Raw genomic sequence first — 17,290 nt, forward strand, 5'->3', positions numbered from 1 at the left:
CAAGGAAAACATGGATATATTTCTTAAAATTCAAAGAATTTGAGAAAGTCCTAAATAGATTCAAAAAGTTCAAAGCTCTTACTGAAAATTACTCCAAAAGGAAAATTAAGACGTTGAGAACTAACAATGGAATAGAGTACACTTCAGAATTGTTCAAAGAATATTGTATTAGTTTAGGGATTAGGAGGGAGTTCACTGTACTCTACAATCCTCAACAAGTGGGGTAGCTGAAAGGAAAAACAAAATTATTGTAGAGGCAGGAAAATCCATGATGTTTGATCAAAATCTAGATTCCTCTTTCTAGGCAGAAGCATCTAGGGCAGTTGTTTATATTTAAAATAGATGTCCACATTCTCATCTTGATAATAAGACTCCTAAAGAGACCTTTACCAAATAGAAACTTGATATAAGTCATCTAAGAATATTTGTCTACCCAGTGTACATTCATGTACCCAAAGAGAAAAGAAATAGATGTCCACATTCTCATCTTGATAATAAGACTCCTGAAGAGACCTTTACCGGACAGAAACTTGATATAAGTCATCTAAGAATATTTGGCTGCCCGATGTAAATTCATGTACCCAAATAAAAAACAACTAAACTAGAACCCTTTGGAAGAAAAGGAATCTTTGTAGGATATAGTGAAACATAAAAAGCATATAGAAAATTCATTCCTAGATAAAGACAAATAGAACATAGTAGGGATGTTATTTTTGAGGAAGATATTGCTTTTAAAAGAGCAAAGAATTATGATGAGCAAGAAAATCACAATCCTACCATAAACAAAGATGTATGTTCTACTCATGAAACTTAGTCAGAACATCTTGAAGACACTTGTTATGAAAGTCCACATGAATGAGAGAATCAGAATGAGTTTCTTAATGAAGATCAAAATTTCAACAAAAAGAAACAACCACTTTGGGCTAAGCAAATTTTGAAGGAAGCTGAAATTTTTGCTGCACCTGATGGAACATTCAGAAAAAGCAAAAGACCGTACAAACTAACATATAATGCATTGATGAGTGAAATTCTTAATTCTAAACCAGCAAATGTTGATGAAGCCCTCAAACAACAAGCCTGGAAGGGTGCTATGACAGAAGAATATCACTCCATCTTAGAAAATGATGTTTGGGATAAGTTCCTAAACCTAAGGGGAAATCAGTTTTTTCTTCCAAATGGTTCAAAATTAAACATGCTGCAGATGGTAGCATAGAAAAACACAAAGCACATTTTGTTGCTAGAGTATTCTCATAGAAGGAAGGCATTAATTACGAGGAAACTTTTGCACCTGAAGCCCGATATACTTATGTTCGAGCTATGCTAGCTATTGCAGCAGCCAAAGGTTGGAAAGTTCACCAAATGGATGTGAAGACTATATTTCTAAATGGAAAAATAGAAGAAATCTATCTAGAGCAACTTGAAGGATTTATAGTTCATAATGCAGAAACTCATGTATGCAAACTAAAGAAGGCTCTATATGGACTCAAACAGGCTTCTTGAGCCTGGTATGAAAGAAGTGACAAATACCTCATGAGATTAAATTTCTTTAAATATGTTGCTGATCCAAATCTTTGCTTTAAATATATCAATGGTGATATGATAATTTTAATTCTTTATGTTGATGACCTATTACTCACAGATGAAGATCACCTTATTACGCAATGCAAGAGAGATTTAACCTTAGAATTTGAAATGAAAGACTTGAGAATTCTTCACTATTTTCTAGGATTGGAAGTATGGCAAAAACTTGATGCTATCTTTCTGAATCAAGGAAAATATGCTATTGATATACTTAAAAGATTTTGAATGTTGAACTGTAGACCTATGTCCACTCCCATTGAGACAAACTTGCACAAATTAAAGGAATCTACATTAAAATCGAAATTTGCTGGTCCTACGCTCTATATATAGATTATTGGATCACTTATGTATTTGGTTAACACTTGACCTAACATATGCTATGCAGTAAACGCTTTAAGTCAGATCATGTGTGAACCTCATGAAATTCATCTTGTTGCTGCTAAATATGTTTTGAAATACCTGTAAGGTACTATTGGATATGGCCTTAAATAGAAGAATACTGATCTTGATTTACATGGGTTCATTAATTTTGATTAGGTTGGCTGTGTGGCAGATTGGAAGAGTACATCTGGGTATTGTTTCAATCTAGGATCCACTATGATCTCTTGGACAAGTAGAAAACAATCCTCCGTTGCACAAAGCTCTACTAAAGAAGAATATATTGCAGCTGCTTTGGGAACCAGAGAAGCTATATGGATTAGGAAGCTGATTGTGGGACTATTTGGAAAACTTCTATTGCCTATTGCCATTCTATGTGATAATCAAAGTTGTATCAAGATATTTGAAAATCCAGTATTCCATGATCGATCCAAGCATATTGAAATTCCTTTTCACTATGTCAGAGATATGGTAGAAAGGAAAGCCATTCAATTAGGATATATCAACATTGGTGATCAAACTGCAGACATTCTCACCAAGCCTCTTTCCAGAGTTAAAGTGGAGCACTTTAGAAGGAAACTTGGTATGATTGAAATGTAATTGAGACTCGGTCTATTGGTGATCAAACTGCAGACATTCTCACCAAGCCTCTTTCCAGAGTTAAAGTGGAGCACTTTAGAAGGAAACTTGGTATGATTGAAATGTAATTGAAACTCGGTCTCTAAAATTTATTTCATGTATAAAATTATACATATTCTAAGATGTTTAATGTGTATACTCTTTTGTCATATGTGTGACTATGACTTATGGGCCCTCTACCTGTATACATTACATTAAGATGACGAACTTTCTGATAATGTATACTTGTATTAACATTTTGAAGTGACTACTTTACAATGTTTCCTATTGTGATGGATTTCATGTGATGTGATATCTTTTGTAGGTCATGATAGTAGGATCTCTTGAAACATGTTGATGAGATATCTTAAGTTGCTGGTTCGGGTTCGATTCCAAGTTCAAAGTTTGAGAACTAGTTTGCAAATTTGACAAAATTTTGGAAAGGGGTTTGGGTTCGTTAGTACAAAAACATGTAAAAATTTAAAATACATACACATTTTTATGAAGCATGAGTTAAAAATTATAATGTAGCATAGTAGCATAAACATATTTAAACAACAAAAACTTCAAAACACCAACCACACTAAGAACTTAAACACACCCTAGAATTCATTGTTTTCAAATTTTATAAAGTTTTAAAGATATCCATGCTTTATTTTTCCATCCAGTTCCCTTTGCCTCTCCTTCGTCTTCACTGATCACTAACTTGCTGCATCCAATCCCATATATCATATAGTTATTGGAAACGATATATGTAAAATCATACCTTTACAACAATAGCATTTACACAACCGAGTGACAAGAAAATCCAAAGAGTCCTGTGAATTGGACTAATAGCATCGTCAAAAGAATGATATATCGTGTAAATTGAAAACAAAAACAGAAAAAACAATTCTTAAGATTCAAAGCAGCGTTAGGAATAGTTAAGTATAAAATTTTCTACCGCAGTGATTCTTGTTCCATAAGCTATTATAAAAATCAAATCTACACCTGCTGCATTACATATAACATTGAAGCAAGTTGTGTACTATGAAGTATAAAATAGATAGCAGAATGTGAAGAAACCTAAGGCTGTTAAGCAATAACTAAGAGTCTTGATATACAAACCTGATAAGTAAACCTTCATCACAATAATAATAGAATCTCATAAACATGATTTAAAATATTTTTATAATATATATTCTGTGCACAGTTTAGAACAGGGTGAAACTTTAGAAAATTTGTTTAAAGCATCCAGGTTTTAAAAGCCATTTAAGCTTCGTCAACATCATTGTTTGACTGGATTTTAGGCAAGTTATCTTACCTTCAATTATGTAATATACCTTCCAATTCAAGCTGACCTTATTGGCCAAGGACTTGATATAGTTTATAAAGGTAGAGCCTCCAATTTCTTGATGGATTTATTATATAATTCCACAAGGCCCATGCAACATATCTCTTGAACTACTCAAAAATTGTGCTTGCAAAAAAAAGAAGCCATGTGTCACACGGGAATGCAAGCTTATATTTTGTGGGTTGACTTTGCTTATATGTCAGTTGACGGTCCTGTTTATTAACTAGAAGAGATAGCAAATTCAGAGGATGATCAATTTTTGGCAATGCTATAGAATTAAACTTCAAACCTTGAGGTGTCATTGGATATGGATTGCCAGTAAATGAGTTTATAATTCAGTATTTAATATTGAAAAATTTGATAAATAGTTCATTATGACTCAGAAGCTTATCTACAGGTTCAAACTGGGTTCACAAATTTCAAGGTGGTTCACCTAGGTTCGAACCCAGTTTGAACCAAATCGAACCAGACCCGAACTTCGAACCAGTTCAAACTTTCCTAGGTCCAGATGGAGGGGGGGGAGGTACCTGTGCAACTTAGGAGATATCATAAGATGTGATGTCTTTCAAATCATTATGTTCCTCATGAGATTATCATGGTGAGACACCATGTTATGTTATGGTAGACATCATGCGACGTGATGTTAGTGCACATACCATAACAAGGATATATGAATATCATGAGATTCGATATTCATAATACTTTTTAATATCACGAGTAAGGTGATATCTAAAATTCATGCTTAGTTGTCTTCCCTAGCTAAAGAGGGAGTGTTATTGAATAGCGTCTGTCAGAGACTGCAGATTGTACATGTATGTGCGTGTATGTTTTACATACACTCACATATATAATCCCAGTCTGATAATGCATCTTAAATCTGATCGAGCACTTCATATCAAACTAAGATGAAATCTGTACATATATATTTCCATTCGATACCAAACATAATGGTCTTGTTGATCGATCCAATATATCTCTTATGTGTAACAAGGATATATGAATATCATGAGACTTGATATTCATGATACTCCTTGATATCATGAGTAAGGTGATATCTAAAATCCACACTTAGTTGTCTTCCCTAGCTAAGAGCAAGTGTTATTGAATAACATAGGTCAGAGACTGCAGATTGTACATGTATGTGCATGTATGCTTTACATACACTCACATACATATGTAAACCGAGTCTGATAATGCATCTTAAATTTGATTGAGCACTTCATGTCAAACTAAGATGAAATCTGTACATATATATTTGCATTTGATACCAAACATAATGGTCTTGTGGATTGATCCAATATATCTCTTATTTATAACATATCAGTCACAAATTAGTTAGTACCAACTAATCTGATCCTGTAGAAGATCAGATTAATTAGTTAATACTAACCTATCAATTTGAAAACTCGTGACTATTGATATTGAAGGATCGTGACCTATCTTGGAAGGCGTCCATTGGAATCAATATATATGTGCACCAATGCTTGTAGTATTGACATCGAAATTAATAAATGCTTAATACCTTCAGCAGCAGATCAACATATATCATATTGCTCATTATCATTTGTATTCCGTCTTATATTATATCTTATCTGTATTGTATTCACAATACACAGATTAACATATTACAGATCGATACACAGATTAACATATAGATTGAGACACAGAGATTAACATATTGCAGATCAAGAACCAGAGACCCTCAATATTGCAGATTGGGCTCTCAAATACAAGGCGAATCACTTATACTGAAGGTATTACATATTGAACATATTACTCAGCATTATAGAAGGTACATTTGCTCTTATACCTGCAAGTAAAAGTACAGACATGTTAGTAACCTGTGATTAAAATTTAAAAGAAACATACAGTCTAATAGAAGTTTAATTCATTCACAATATATACATATATAATAAAAGGAAGAAAGAAATAATAGTTAATGTGACAAAATATTAAATGCACACCATTTATAATTAAAATTATTATAAATTATATGTCAGTGAGCATTGGTCACTAAGGGTGGCTGTCCTTAAGACAACCACGCTGGCTATAATTGTCGCATAAAGATTGCAGTAGATGGGCATCGAAGATAATATGAGAAGAAAACTAAAACAGCGACTAAGTAAGAATAAACAATTTGACATCAAATAACTCAAAGGGAAGTTGGCAAGGAAATTTGTAAACAAACAACGCAATTCTCAAGGACGAGAGGAAGAACACATTACCATCAATTCCTGCTTACATGGAATAATAGAAGTCAGCAGAGAAACTAGCGAATAAAGATAAGTAATAATTAAAGTAAAGGTAAGAGAGTTGAATAGTAGTAAAGAACTAACCGGAAGAATCCAGCGCATGAGTGTCGAGGGTGGGAAGGAACTGAGCCAAATAAGCAGTCATAAACCCAACACTGATCAATCCTTGGAACATAGTCGTGAACTATAGTCACACGTACAATCAACATCAAACAAATAAACACGAAATAATAAACAGTGGATAACCAATGAGGGGCATTATATATATGTAACCGAAGATAATATATAACCGAAGGTTATCAATGAATCACAACTAGAGAGAATCTGGGATAAACAATAACAATAGACAGAGAATTGAGTGTATTAATGGAGCATAAAATTGCTAGTTAAAGGTATGTAATCTTAATCCTAATAGAGAAAATTTCCTAATTGTAATGGGTACATAAAGGGAGCAACTTTATAGTTCTCATAGAGGCCAAGTAAAACACTTGGTAGAGGGCATGCATTTTTGGATGTCAAGCTTCTCTTGAAGAGAGCTTAGAGATTAGAGGACATTTTAGAATGAATGTCGGGATTCCAAATACATTGCAGTGGTTAATTATGTGCATATGTTAGCAATTAGAGGCTTGCATATTTATCAAAAACAAAAGCTAAACCGAATGAAAGAAGCGCAAATAAGATAAGGAAATGATGATTACTTCATCTTACCTTGCAAAATATATTCCACGTAGGATTCCACCAAATCGGCTGTACAAACCATGAGACCATTACAAACTGTCAACCAAGACACCCCCACCAACAAAGCTGATATGGGTGCCAACATAGTAAAGGGCATTGGTGCCAATTAAATGTATGTTTATAGAAAGGAAAATTAGGAAGACTATATTTTTATGAATCCTATAATTCAAAAGTGCAAAAGGATTAAGATCTTATTCAACTAACTGCCTTATTCTCTTACTATACTCCTAGGAGTTGATAGTTGGTGTTGTGTGGGAAGAGGTGGAATAAAACCAAAAGATAAACTGGTGTCAAGCACCCTACAACAAGTAAATCCACACTTTCCTTAGGATAGGTATAGGAGGGAAGTATGGAATTAGGGTTTGAGCATGCTAATCACTAAATGCATTACGAACTATATACTTCCTAAATTTGAACTCATTTGATTCCATTATAATTAGTATTAAACGTTGGTTGTGAACAATGTCCAAATAGAGGTTAGTGCATTATTCGAGCCTAGGAGTCGATAGATGGTGTTATGTAGGGAGAGGCAGAGTAAAACCAAAGAATATACTAGTGTCAGGTGCCCTACAATAAGTAAATCCACGCTCTCCCTAGATTGGGTATAGGAGTGAAGTAAGGAATCAAGGTTAAAACACATGCTAAGATAATTGAAAAATAATTAGAGCTATTGATTTTAAGGGATAAGACATAAGTTATAAAATATCGTGTGAGAAATTGAAATTGCTTGGCAAGCAATTTCAGGAGGGATGGACTTGTCATGAAACCTAATAATGATACATAATAGATAATGACTATAAACTAATACAATCTATCCTTAATCTAATAATACAATATAATAATAATATATTATTAAGAATCTATGTGTATATTAATAAAAAAATATATAAATCTAATCTAAATCAATAAAGAAAAATATTAATAATGCAATCTCTAATATGATTATAAGTATAATTATATTAGAAATATTAGAATACATAATTTATAATATATTAATGAAAGCATTAATAAACTAAAGAAATATAATATAGCTGAATTGAATTATGGGAGGATGCAATTTCAAAAGGTATGACTATAGGATTGGAAAAGCGTTGAAGGAAGAAGATGTGCCTCTTCTACGATATGGTATAATAACATCTTTTCCAATTTAAAAGCATGTTCCTGCCATCCTGATGGGAAGAACATCAATTCTAAAATTAAGAAATAGAATATTTCAAATGGTCGTACCAGACATATAGAATGGGCTGAACGATGTAAATGGTACAAGCTTGAAAGATTATTATGTTGAATTGAAGGATTCAGGTGGAACAGATCTGATTCCCAAGATCCCAAAGATTGAAACAATAGTCTGTAAAATTTTGTTGAAGAATGGAACGCACGAACATTTTGTGCCCAAAATAAAAAGAAGAAATAACGAAGGGATATGGTGCGAGAAAAGGAAAGATCTGGAAATAAAGACATGTAGAACATATATTGTAATTTTGAAACTCTCTTGTAGAATGAATAGTGAGGGAATTTCTGTGTGAGACGAGAATATGCAAAAAGGAGGAATATTTGTGGACAACAGTTAACTATTTTGTCCACAAGAGGGAATGCTGCAGCAGCAACAGAGTTTCGTGTGAGTGTGTCATGCAGAAACAAGCAGCCCCAGAAGTAGAAAGAACACTTTGCAAATCCAGAAAGAGCAGTCATAGCAGCTCCAGACAGCTGATGGAAAATTTGTAGCATTTTGTAAGCTGAGTTTGAAAGATTTTGCAAATGACTATTTCTTGGGTTGAATAGAAAAGTATTTTCTTTGCCTGGAATTGTCTTCGTAGACATTCTTTTGTTTTATAAAGTTGCAGCTCCTGTTTGTCTATGTCCTGTTTGTATATGGGTTTTATCCCATCAGACTCTCTATGTTTTCTTAACTATTGATAGCAGTCGCTAAGTCAATTCAGAGAAGAGCACTTAGGAAATAAAAAATATTCGGGAGAAATGTATGGCCACGTTTAAACTGGAGAAACAAATAGCTTTCAAGAGCTCACTCACAGTGGACATTTAAGTTTTGTTTGCTATGCTACAAGCATATAATATATAATTAGCAAACTATTTGTTGGATAACGAAATTTCGGCGTATGTGATTCTTAATCCCTTTCACATTGCATTATGTGAAGATAATAGGAATGCCATACAAGTCTGAATAGAAAATCAGATTATTTTAGCTGTTCAATGCACATGTCACTTTAGGTTCCCTATCATTGAGTTAAAAGATAAATTAATCTCAAATTCAATTAAATTGTCAAAAATTGTGTTTTGCATATATTTTTATATTTTGGTATTTGTGAATAGGAATCAACAAATCACGTTGACAGTATGAGCCTTCAGGCTTATTTAAAAAGGCTGCTCGAAACGAATTATTTAATGAGTCAAATTGTATCCACTTTCTTGATGCATATATTATTTTATTTTTTAAATATCTTAAATTTTATTATTTTTTATTAAATAATCTATAAAATCAGTATCAAATATCTGCATTAACCTTTCAAATTTATGTGTAGGTCATTCTGGAGCTTGAAAAGCCCAACATAAAGCTTGAAGTTAATCTAGCTGACAAGCATGACTTCAATTGTGGGCTCAACCTTCTATGAAGGGAAAATTAGAATATGTATATGATAGAATTAGCTATTGCAGTGCAAGCTTTCATTGGAAGTTATTATGTAAATGAAGAGTGGGAAATTTTCAGGATATTGCGTTTCTTCTTATGCATAGTTCGCTGAGTCATTCAATTTTTCATTAAATTTTATATATTAAATCAGGACATTACATATATATATATATACAATTTTTTTAAAATGAATTATGCAATCACTTGTAAATATTTATATTTTAAATATCAATTTATACTAAATTAACTTTTTATGTGTTTGTACATTATTGTCAAGATTGAGAAGTTAAACATAAAGCTTTTAAGGTAATTTTTATTGATAGTTATAATTTCACTATTCGGAAAATTTCATTCTAAAGAATAATTTTGAATAAATATAATGGAATATGATATTGTTCTTTAATAAATGTTAATATCTTAAGTTTTAATTTGCAAGTCATCATGGGGGATCTAGACTTGGCTTTCTCGACTATAATTTGTACCTTATTTTTAATTGAATGGCTAGTTGATACACTATTACAATATTTTTTAATTAAAAGTAGAGTTCAAAATGTATATTATATAAACATGTACTGTGGGATAATAGGTGCACTCCTTTTATATTAATTATGGAATAAATAATATTTAAGATGAATTCTAAACTCTAAATAGTGAGACTTCTAAATGAATGGAAAATTACTTTTTTAAAATTAGATCATTGGTATAAATATCTTAAATTCATCTATTTGGAATGTTGAGAGACAATATGTTAAATTATTTAATTATATAAAGAATTGTTTTATTTATATTGTTTACTTTGTTATTTGACTATATTGTTTTATTCACTTTATTTATAGTTTTACATATATGAAAGATGAATGCTTACTAATTATCAATATAAAGGTGAAATGTAGGTTACGTTTTTGACATGAAAGAACCTAACTATATGCAATAGAGTTTTTGAAGTGAAGAAAGGTATGATTGAGTGAACTGATAGTGCAATTGCTAGAAAAGTTAGTAATAAGTGAGGTTATTGATTGGTTTATCAAACTATGATGCTTCAAGTGGAGTGATCACATGATACAGTAGACATCACTATTAAAATGATATAGTTATGATTAAAACTCATTAGTGTGATTGGTGTGCGGATAGGTGATTGATAAAGTAGTGATAGAGTTGTTGAACATGTGAAAGTGTATTGCATTCATGAGTAACAACCAGTAAATTGATGATCAGTGATTAGTATTAAGGTTATGATGAACTCAATTGAATCGATCATGATTTGGTTATGCTTCTTGATGATTAGAGGTGATGACTTGGCATCATATTGATTAATGATAGTGTATGGAGAAGATTCTAGAGGAAGCAAGTATTTGGTCAAAATGTGTTTGACCTCTTGGCATAGAACTCTGTGTAAATCAAAGTATTGGATGGTGTGGTCTTGAAAATGTGTTTCATGGTGTGATATTTGTCTTGTGGCATGTTGGATTTGAGCACAATATTTTAAATTAACATTGCTTTCGAATTTAGGGCTTGATTAAGGCAATGAATTTTGAAGTCTAATATATATTGGTGGAAGCTCAACAGGTTGTGTTGTTAATGGTGATTGGACAAGTGTGCTAGAAGGGTGCAAGTTGCAATCAAAATAGTGAGACTTCTAAATGAATGGTAAATTACTTTTTAAAATTAGATCATTGGTATAAATATCTCAAATGCATCTATTTGGAATGTTAAGAGAGAATAGGTTAAATTATTTAATTATATAAAGAGTTGTTTTATTTATATTGTTTACTTTGTTATTTGACTACATAATTGTTTTATTTACTTTATTTATAGGTTTACATATGTGGAGGATGAATGCTTACTAATTATTAATATAAAGATGTTCAACATAGGTTACGTATTTGACATGAAACAACCTAACTATACGTAATAGCTTTTGAAGTGAAGAAATGTATGATTGAGTGAATTGATAGTGCAATTGCTAGATAAGTTAGTAATAAGTGAGGTTATTTGATTGGTTTATCAAAACTATGATGCTTCAAGTGGATCGATCACATGATATAGTAAATAGCATGATTAAAATGATATAGTTATGATTGAAACTCATTAGTGTGACTGGTGTAAGGATAGGTGATTGATTAAGTATTGATAGAGTTGTTGAACATGTAAAAGTGTATTGTATAAATGAGTAACAACTAGTAAATTGATGAGCAGTGATTAGTATTAAGGTTATGATGAACTCAATTGAATCAATCATGATTTGGTTATGCATCTTCATGATTAGAGGTGAGGATTTAGCATCATATTGATTAATGATAGCGTATGGAGAAGATTCTAGAGGAAGCAAGTATTTGGTCAAAATGTGTTTGACCTCTTGGCATAGAATTCTATGTAAATCAAAGTATTGGATGATGTGGTCTTGAAAATGTGTTTCGTGGTGTGATATTTGTCTTGTAGCATGTTGGATTTGAGCACAATATTTGAAATTAACATTGTTTTCAAATTTAGGGCTTGATTAAGGTAGCGGATTTCAAAGTCCAACATCTATTGGCAGAAGCTCAATAGTTTGTGTTGTAAATAGTGGTTGGACAAGTGTGCTAGAAGGGTGCAAGTTACAATCAATTTAGGGTAGAGTTGAGTATTATGTGAAGAGTGTTGAGCTTCAGTGGATATGATTAAGAAGAGGTAGTGTTATTCCCCACATCATTCTTTTTTTTTGTTCCCTAATAGTTTCGGTAGTAAAATCCCTTAACTGGGAGGATCCTAATAGGTCCTTTATTATAAATCTTTAATCTTTAACATGGTGGTACCTTGATTAGTCTGAAAAGTCTTTTAACTAGGCTACTCCTAATAGGTTAAATCTCCTAATAGGAAAAGAGGTAAATCCCTTAACCGAGTGACAACTAATAGTGTCTTTGTAACTCCTAATAGGGTTGAGACCCTCATGGGGTGTACTTTAGAAGACTACAATTTGTGGGTACTAATATCCACTATCTTTTTCAACCAAGTTAGGTTTCCACGAGACCAAATATGTGTCAATTTGTGGATGTGTTTATGTGTTTGAAGTTTTTAGTTTCTTCCATTAAGTTACTATTGTGAAAAGGGTTTAAAGGTTGAAATATTGTCTAATTGGTTGATTTCTGATTCATCCCCCCTCTTAGTAATATAGTCCCTTAGAAATAACAATTGGTATAAGAGTTTTGGTCCTCTTTTATAGTGAAGCTTAACTTCTTAAGGCAAAGGTGTGAAGATGAGATAGGAAGGTCCTAAGTTCACAAGTGAGAACTATCTAGCATGGTGTGGCAGATTGAAGCTTTATCTCAAAGATATGGATGAGCAATATCGGAATCATGTGGTTAAAAGATATGTTGTCCTTGCAAGAACTCTTGATGCAGATCAATTGATGCTATGACAAGAGCATACATATAGGTCATAGCTAACACTCTTTTTGATGTAGAGCTTATCAATGTCTAAGATCTAAAGACCACTTATGACATGTAGAAGATGAAGATTCTATAGTGGAGTTTCACATGTACAAAAGGGTATGGTGAAGATTTTTTGGCATAACTAGCAAAAGAGTAGGAATCAACAATCGTTGGAGCTTACTAGTTATAGTAGTGTTGTCATTGATGTCAAAGATCAATTGAAGTGTCAATGGGCATGACAAAGAAAACCCATGAGACAAGGGAGGACATAATTTAACACCAGTTAAGAAGAGGACTAAAGTAAGGTAAAAGTAGGATAGGTGAAGATAACTAATCTTCATAATCACAATTAGACAAAGTGGGTTAAGTGGAAGTCAAAATGGGTAAATAGGAAAATAGTTGTCAGTGAGATGGGATGAAAAGCAAATCATCAAATTCAAAGGACTACTGCAAAGAACACATTGACTAGACATGTTACATGGATAAGTGTGATTCATTTGACATCTCAAAAATTGGAGTTGTCACTTCAAGCTCCAATGAAAAGATGGCTTTGAATTCTCCCAGTGAGAAGACAAGGGTTACAAGCAACTTCTAATTTCCTAGAATGGAAAATTAAACCTAACATACACTACCTATAAAAATGGGAAATGACAAAGGAAGGAGAGAATGCATGATAAGGATTGCATAATTCAAAATATAAATTCTTGAATTAGGGTTTGAAGGTGAGTTAACAAGGATTGTATATAGTCATTCATTTTTGTATACACAAGTCGGATTGCATGTTTTGAGAAATTGGAAAGCCATAGTGGTAGGATGATTACAATCATAGGATAAAACGTGAAAAAGAAAGGTTGATGGTATTGAAAGTTGAAGTGATGTGTGGTGAGTGAAGCTAAGGAGAGCCAAGCACATAAATGTTCAAGTTTGAGTTCCAAAAACTAGTAGAGCCAAGTTGCAAATTGGTATATAAGCATCAAAGTGATTTGTATTAAGCTATGTTGAGTAGTTATCTTTCATGTATCAATCAATCTATTTTTATTTTATCATTAAAATAGAAAATCTCATTGTGGGTGGACTCTAGCAAGTCCTTTGTATAAAATCCCTTAACTAGGTAACACACTCACATGTACTCTAAGTCCTTTAACCAAGCTACCTTTAACTGGGTAAAGACACTAAAAGGTTTCTCTAAAATCCCTTAACCGAGTGGCACTTGACAATTTCATTGTAATCTTTTAACATGGATAAGCTCTTGATAGGGTGCACTCTATAAGGGTGCAAGCTTTGTGAGCATCGCCTCACAACCATGGTTTTTTGCCCTAATCGGGTTTCCATGGGATAAATTGGTGTTATGTGTTATTACATTTTTCTTGAATGTTATGTTAATATTTTGGTAATTGGTTAGGCCATAGGTAAGAATATTAGCAAATGGGTATAAGGTAAATATTGATTCACCACCCTCTCAATATACTCAATATTGTGTGCACCAACATAAATTTGAGTGTCTATGAGGTAGATTAGGTGTCATTCCCTACCTAAATTGAACTAGAAGATGTAATTGCATCAATTCAAATGTATTCATTGAATATCCTTGTGTTTGAATTTATGTTTTGAGGCTACTCCTTGGGGGAATTGGTTGTAATATGATCTGGTTAGTCAGGTTCAACAAAGTAGATATCAAGTGTTGTTTGGCATCTTTGGCATTAGTGTTAAAGGGGGAGAATGTGTATGATCAAGTACATATGAGAGAACATTAGTAAGAGGGGGATTAACTAAATAAGTGGTGAAAGATAGAAGTGGAAACATTTCGTGTTTCTTAGTGTTGATTGATGATGAAGATATTTGTGCACAAAGTATCACTTTGGAAGAAATGAAAAGAATGTAGAGAGTATCACTATCAATGCCAAAGGGGAGATTGTTAGAATAACTAATGTTATGATGGTAGGTGATGTTCAGTGGTGTAATGATATAGATTTGATTGCATGATAATCAATAATTATGGTGTCATTGATCTCAACTATTGATCCAATGTTCTTAGTATGTCATCGAGCATAAAAATAGTGAACAAGGTGTTACAGTGAGTTTTAGTGGGAGAAATAATTATGAGAGAATTGGGGATGCAAGGCCCATGGTATGATCTCTACTATTAAAGCGAAGCAAGGTATGCTCAGGTGAATTGAATATGCAACTGCCAAAATAATTAGTGACAAGTGATAGATGATTTGACTGGTTTATCACATATACAATGAGTCAAGTGGAGCTATCATGTGACACAATAAACAAAACTATTTGGATGATATAGTTATGGCCACAATTCATTAGTGTGATCAGTGTAAGTATAAGTGATTGGCGAAGCAATGACAGAGTTGTTGAACAAGTTAAAATTTATTGCATTCTTGAGTGACAATTAGTAAATTGATGATTGATGATCATTGTTAAGGTTATGACGAGCTTAGTTAATTTAGTTGTGATCTGGTCACGTCTTCATGATTGGAGGTGATGATTTGGCATCATATTGATTGATGATAGTGTATGGAGATCATAGAGGAAGTAGGTATTTGGTCAAAATATTTGACCTCTTGGCACAAAATTCTATGTAAAATGGTGTATTGGATGCAAGAGTCTTGAAAATTGATTTCAAGGTGTGATATTTGTCTTGATGTAGATTGGACATGAGGGAGATACTTGAAACTCAAATCAATTTCAAATTTAGGATTTGATTAAGGCGGTGGAATTAAAATATATATATATATATATATATATATATATATATATATATATATATATATATATATATATTGGTGGAAGCTAAACAATTTGTGTTATTGATCATGATTGGACAAGTATGCTAGAAGGGTGCAAGTTGTGATCATGCTAGGGTAGAGTTGAGTATGTTGTGAAGATATTTTGAGATTCAGTGTATTTGATCAAGAAGAGATAGTGGTATTCCACATATCATTATTTAGCTTGTTCCCTAATAGTTGCAACATTAAAATCCCTTAACCGGGTGGATCCTAATAGGTTCTTTATTATAAATCATTTAACAAGGTGACACTTTGATTAATGTTTAAATTCCTTCAACAAGGCTAATCCCAACAAGTAAAGCTACTAATAGGGCTAGAGGTAAATCCCTTAATTGGGTGATGCCTAATAGTGTCTTTGTAACTCCTAATAAGGTTGAGCTCCTCACAAGGTGTGCTTTAGAAGAGTGCACAATTATTTGGTACTAATAGTCACCACAATTTTCATCCAAGTTGAATTTTTTCAATACCAAATATCTATGATAATTTTGTGAGTGTGTTTATGTGTTTGAAGTTTTCATTTACTGCTATTAATTTATTCTTGTGATAGGGGTTTTAAGGTTGAAAATTACTTAATGTTAGAATTATTACAATAGTTGAGGTTTTTAATTAATAAAATGAAAATATTAGTTTCAAATTACTGAACTACTTATGATTTTGTAATATCTATTTAGAAGTTATTGAATACAATAAAAACATCGCATTGCATTCTAGCCATTTTCTCTCATCTTTATAGATAATTTTGTGATAGACTAGTTTGAAGAGTGCAATTAGATTATTGAACTGCTTATGATTTTGTAATACCAATTTAAAGGTTATTGAATACAATCAAAACATCGCATTGCATTCTAATTATTTTCTCTCATCTTTATAGATAATTTTGTGATAGACTAGTTTGAAGAGTGCAATGATGACCGTTAATAGTACGAGGCATAGAAACTAAAGATATTTGTGAAGATAGTGTGCAAATCTAATAGTCAAACTATTGGACATTTGCATTGTATCATCCAAGAGCTGGAGGCTAAAGATAAACAATTGTATGAAGAAGAGCATGATATTGACCCCAAAGGAGTTGCAGACCTAGGTCATCTTAATTATGTCATTCAAAAAGGGGACAGGCTAATCTCCATCCAAAATGTACTAAAAGCAAAACACAGTTTAACTTTTTTTTCCAATTTTGTTGTTGTTTTCAACTACAAACTATACAGATCATTAAGATCAAAAGATAAAATTTTCAAAAAAATCTATGATGTTTTTGATTTTTTAAAAATTGATCAACTGTACAATTTAAATGGAAGATAGCCACATCTTTCAAAAAGCACCTATTGTATCACCCTAATCGTATACCACGCAGAAAGATCCTCTCTTCAAGTCCTAACGTACAAATCCTATGAATATTTCACCTTCAACCAGAAATTCCTAGAGTACCACTGGGTTTCTTTGCAGGTATAAAATAGACTTATGTAGTCGTGTTTGATGGGGGGCTACAAAATTTGCAGTAACCGAGCGATCTGGAGTGTCGTGTAACAAAAGAAAAT

At 32.4% G+C, this 17,290-nt stretch overlaps 1 protein-coding gene across 9 annotated transcripts in view; it reads left to right on the forward strand.

Moving 5' to 3' along the window:
* The window catches only part of BGAL17 (beta-galactosidase 17), a 271,275-nt gene extending 254,253 nt beyond the window's left edge, over positions 1-17,022 (forward strand). For 6 of the 9 annotated variants that reach the window (XM_089821424.1, XM_089821433.1, XM_089821443.1 and 3 more), the window contains exon 19: positions 9,441-9,799. In XM_089821424.1, coding sequence (XP_089677550.1) covers positions 9,441-9,530 — 90 coding nt within the window. In that variant the 3' untranslated portion in view covers positions 9,531-9,799. Of the gene's footprint in view, positions 1-5,594; positions 5,703-9,440; positions 9,800-16,626 lie in introns of those variants that run through there. The other 3 variants (XM_089821450.1, XM_089821417.1, XM_089821465.1) reach the window with 2 other exon arrangements.
* The last annotated feature ends 268 nt before the right edge of the window (positions 17,023-17,290 follow it).

The sequence above is a fragment of the Cupressus sempervirens genome, chromosome 1 (genome assembly GCF_028749045.1).
Source record: "Cupressus sempervirens isolate cs-2001-9-10 chromosome 1, ASM2874904v1, whole genome shotgun sequence".
NCBI lineage: Eukaryota > Viridiplantae > Streptophyta > Pinopsida > Cupressales > Cupressaceae > Cupressus > Cupressus sempervirens.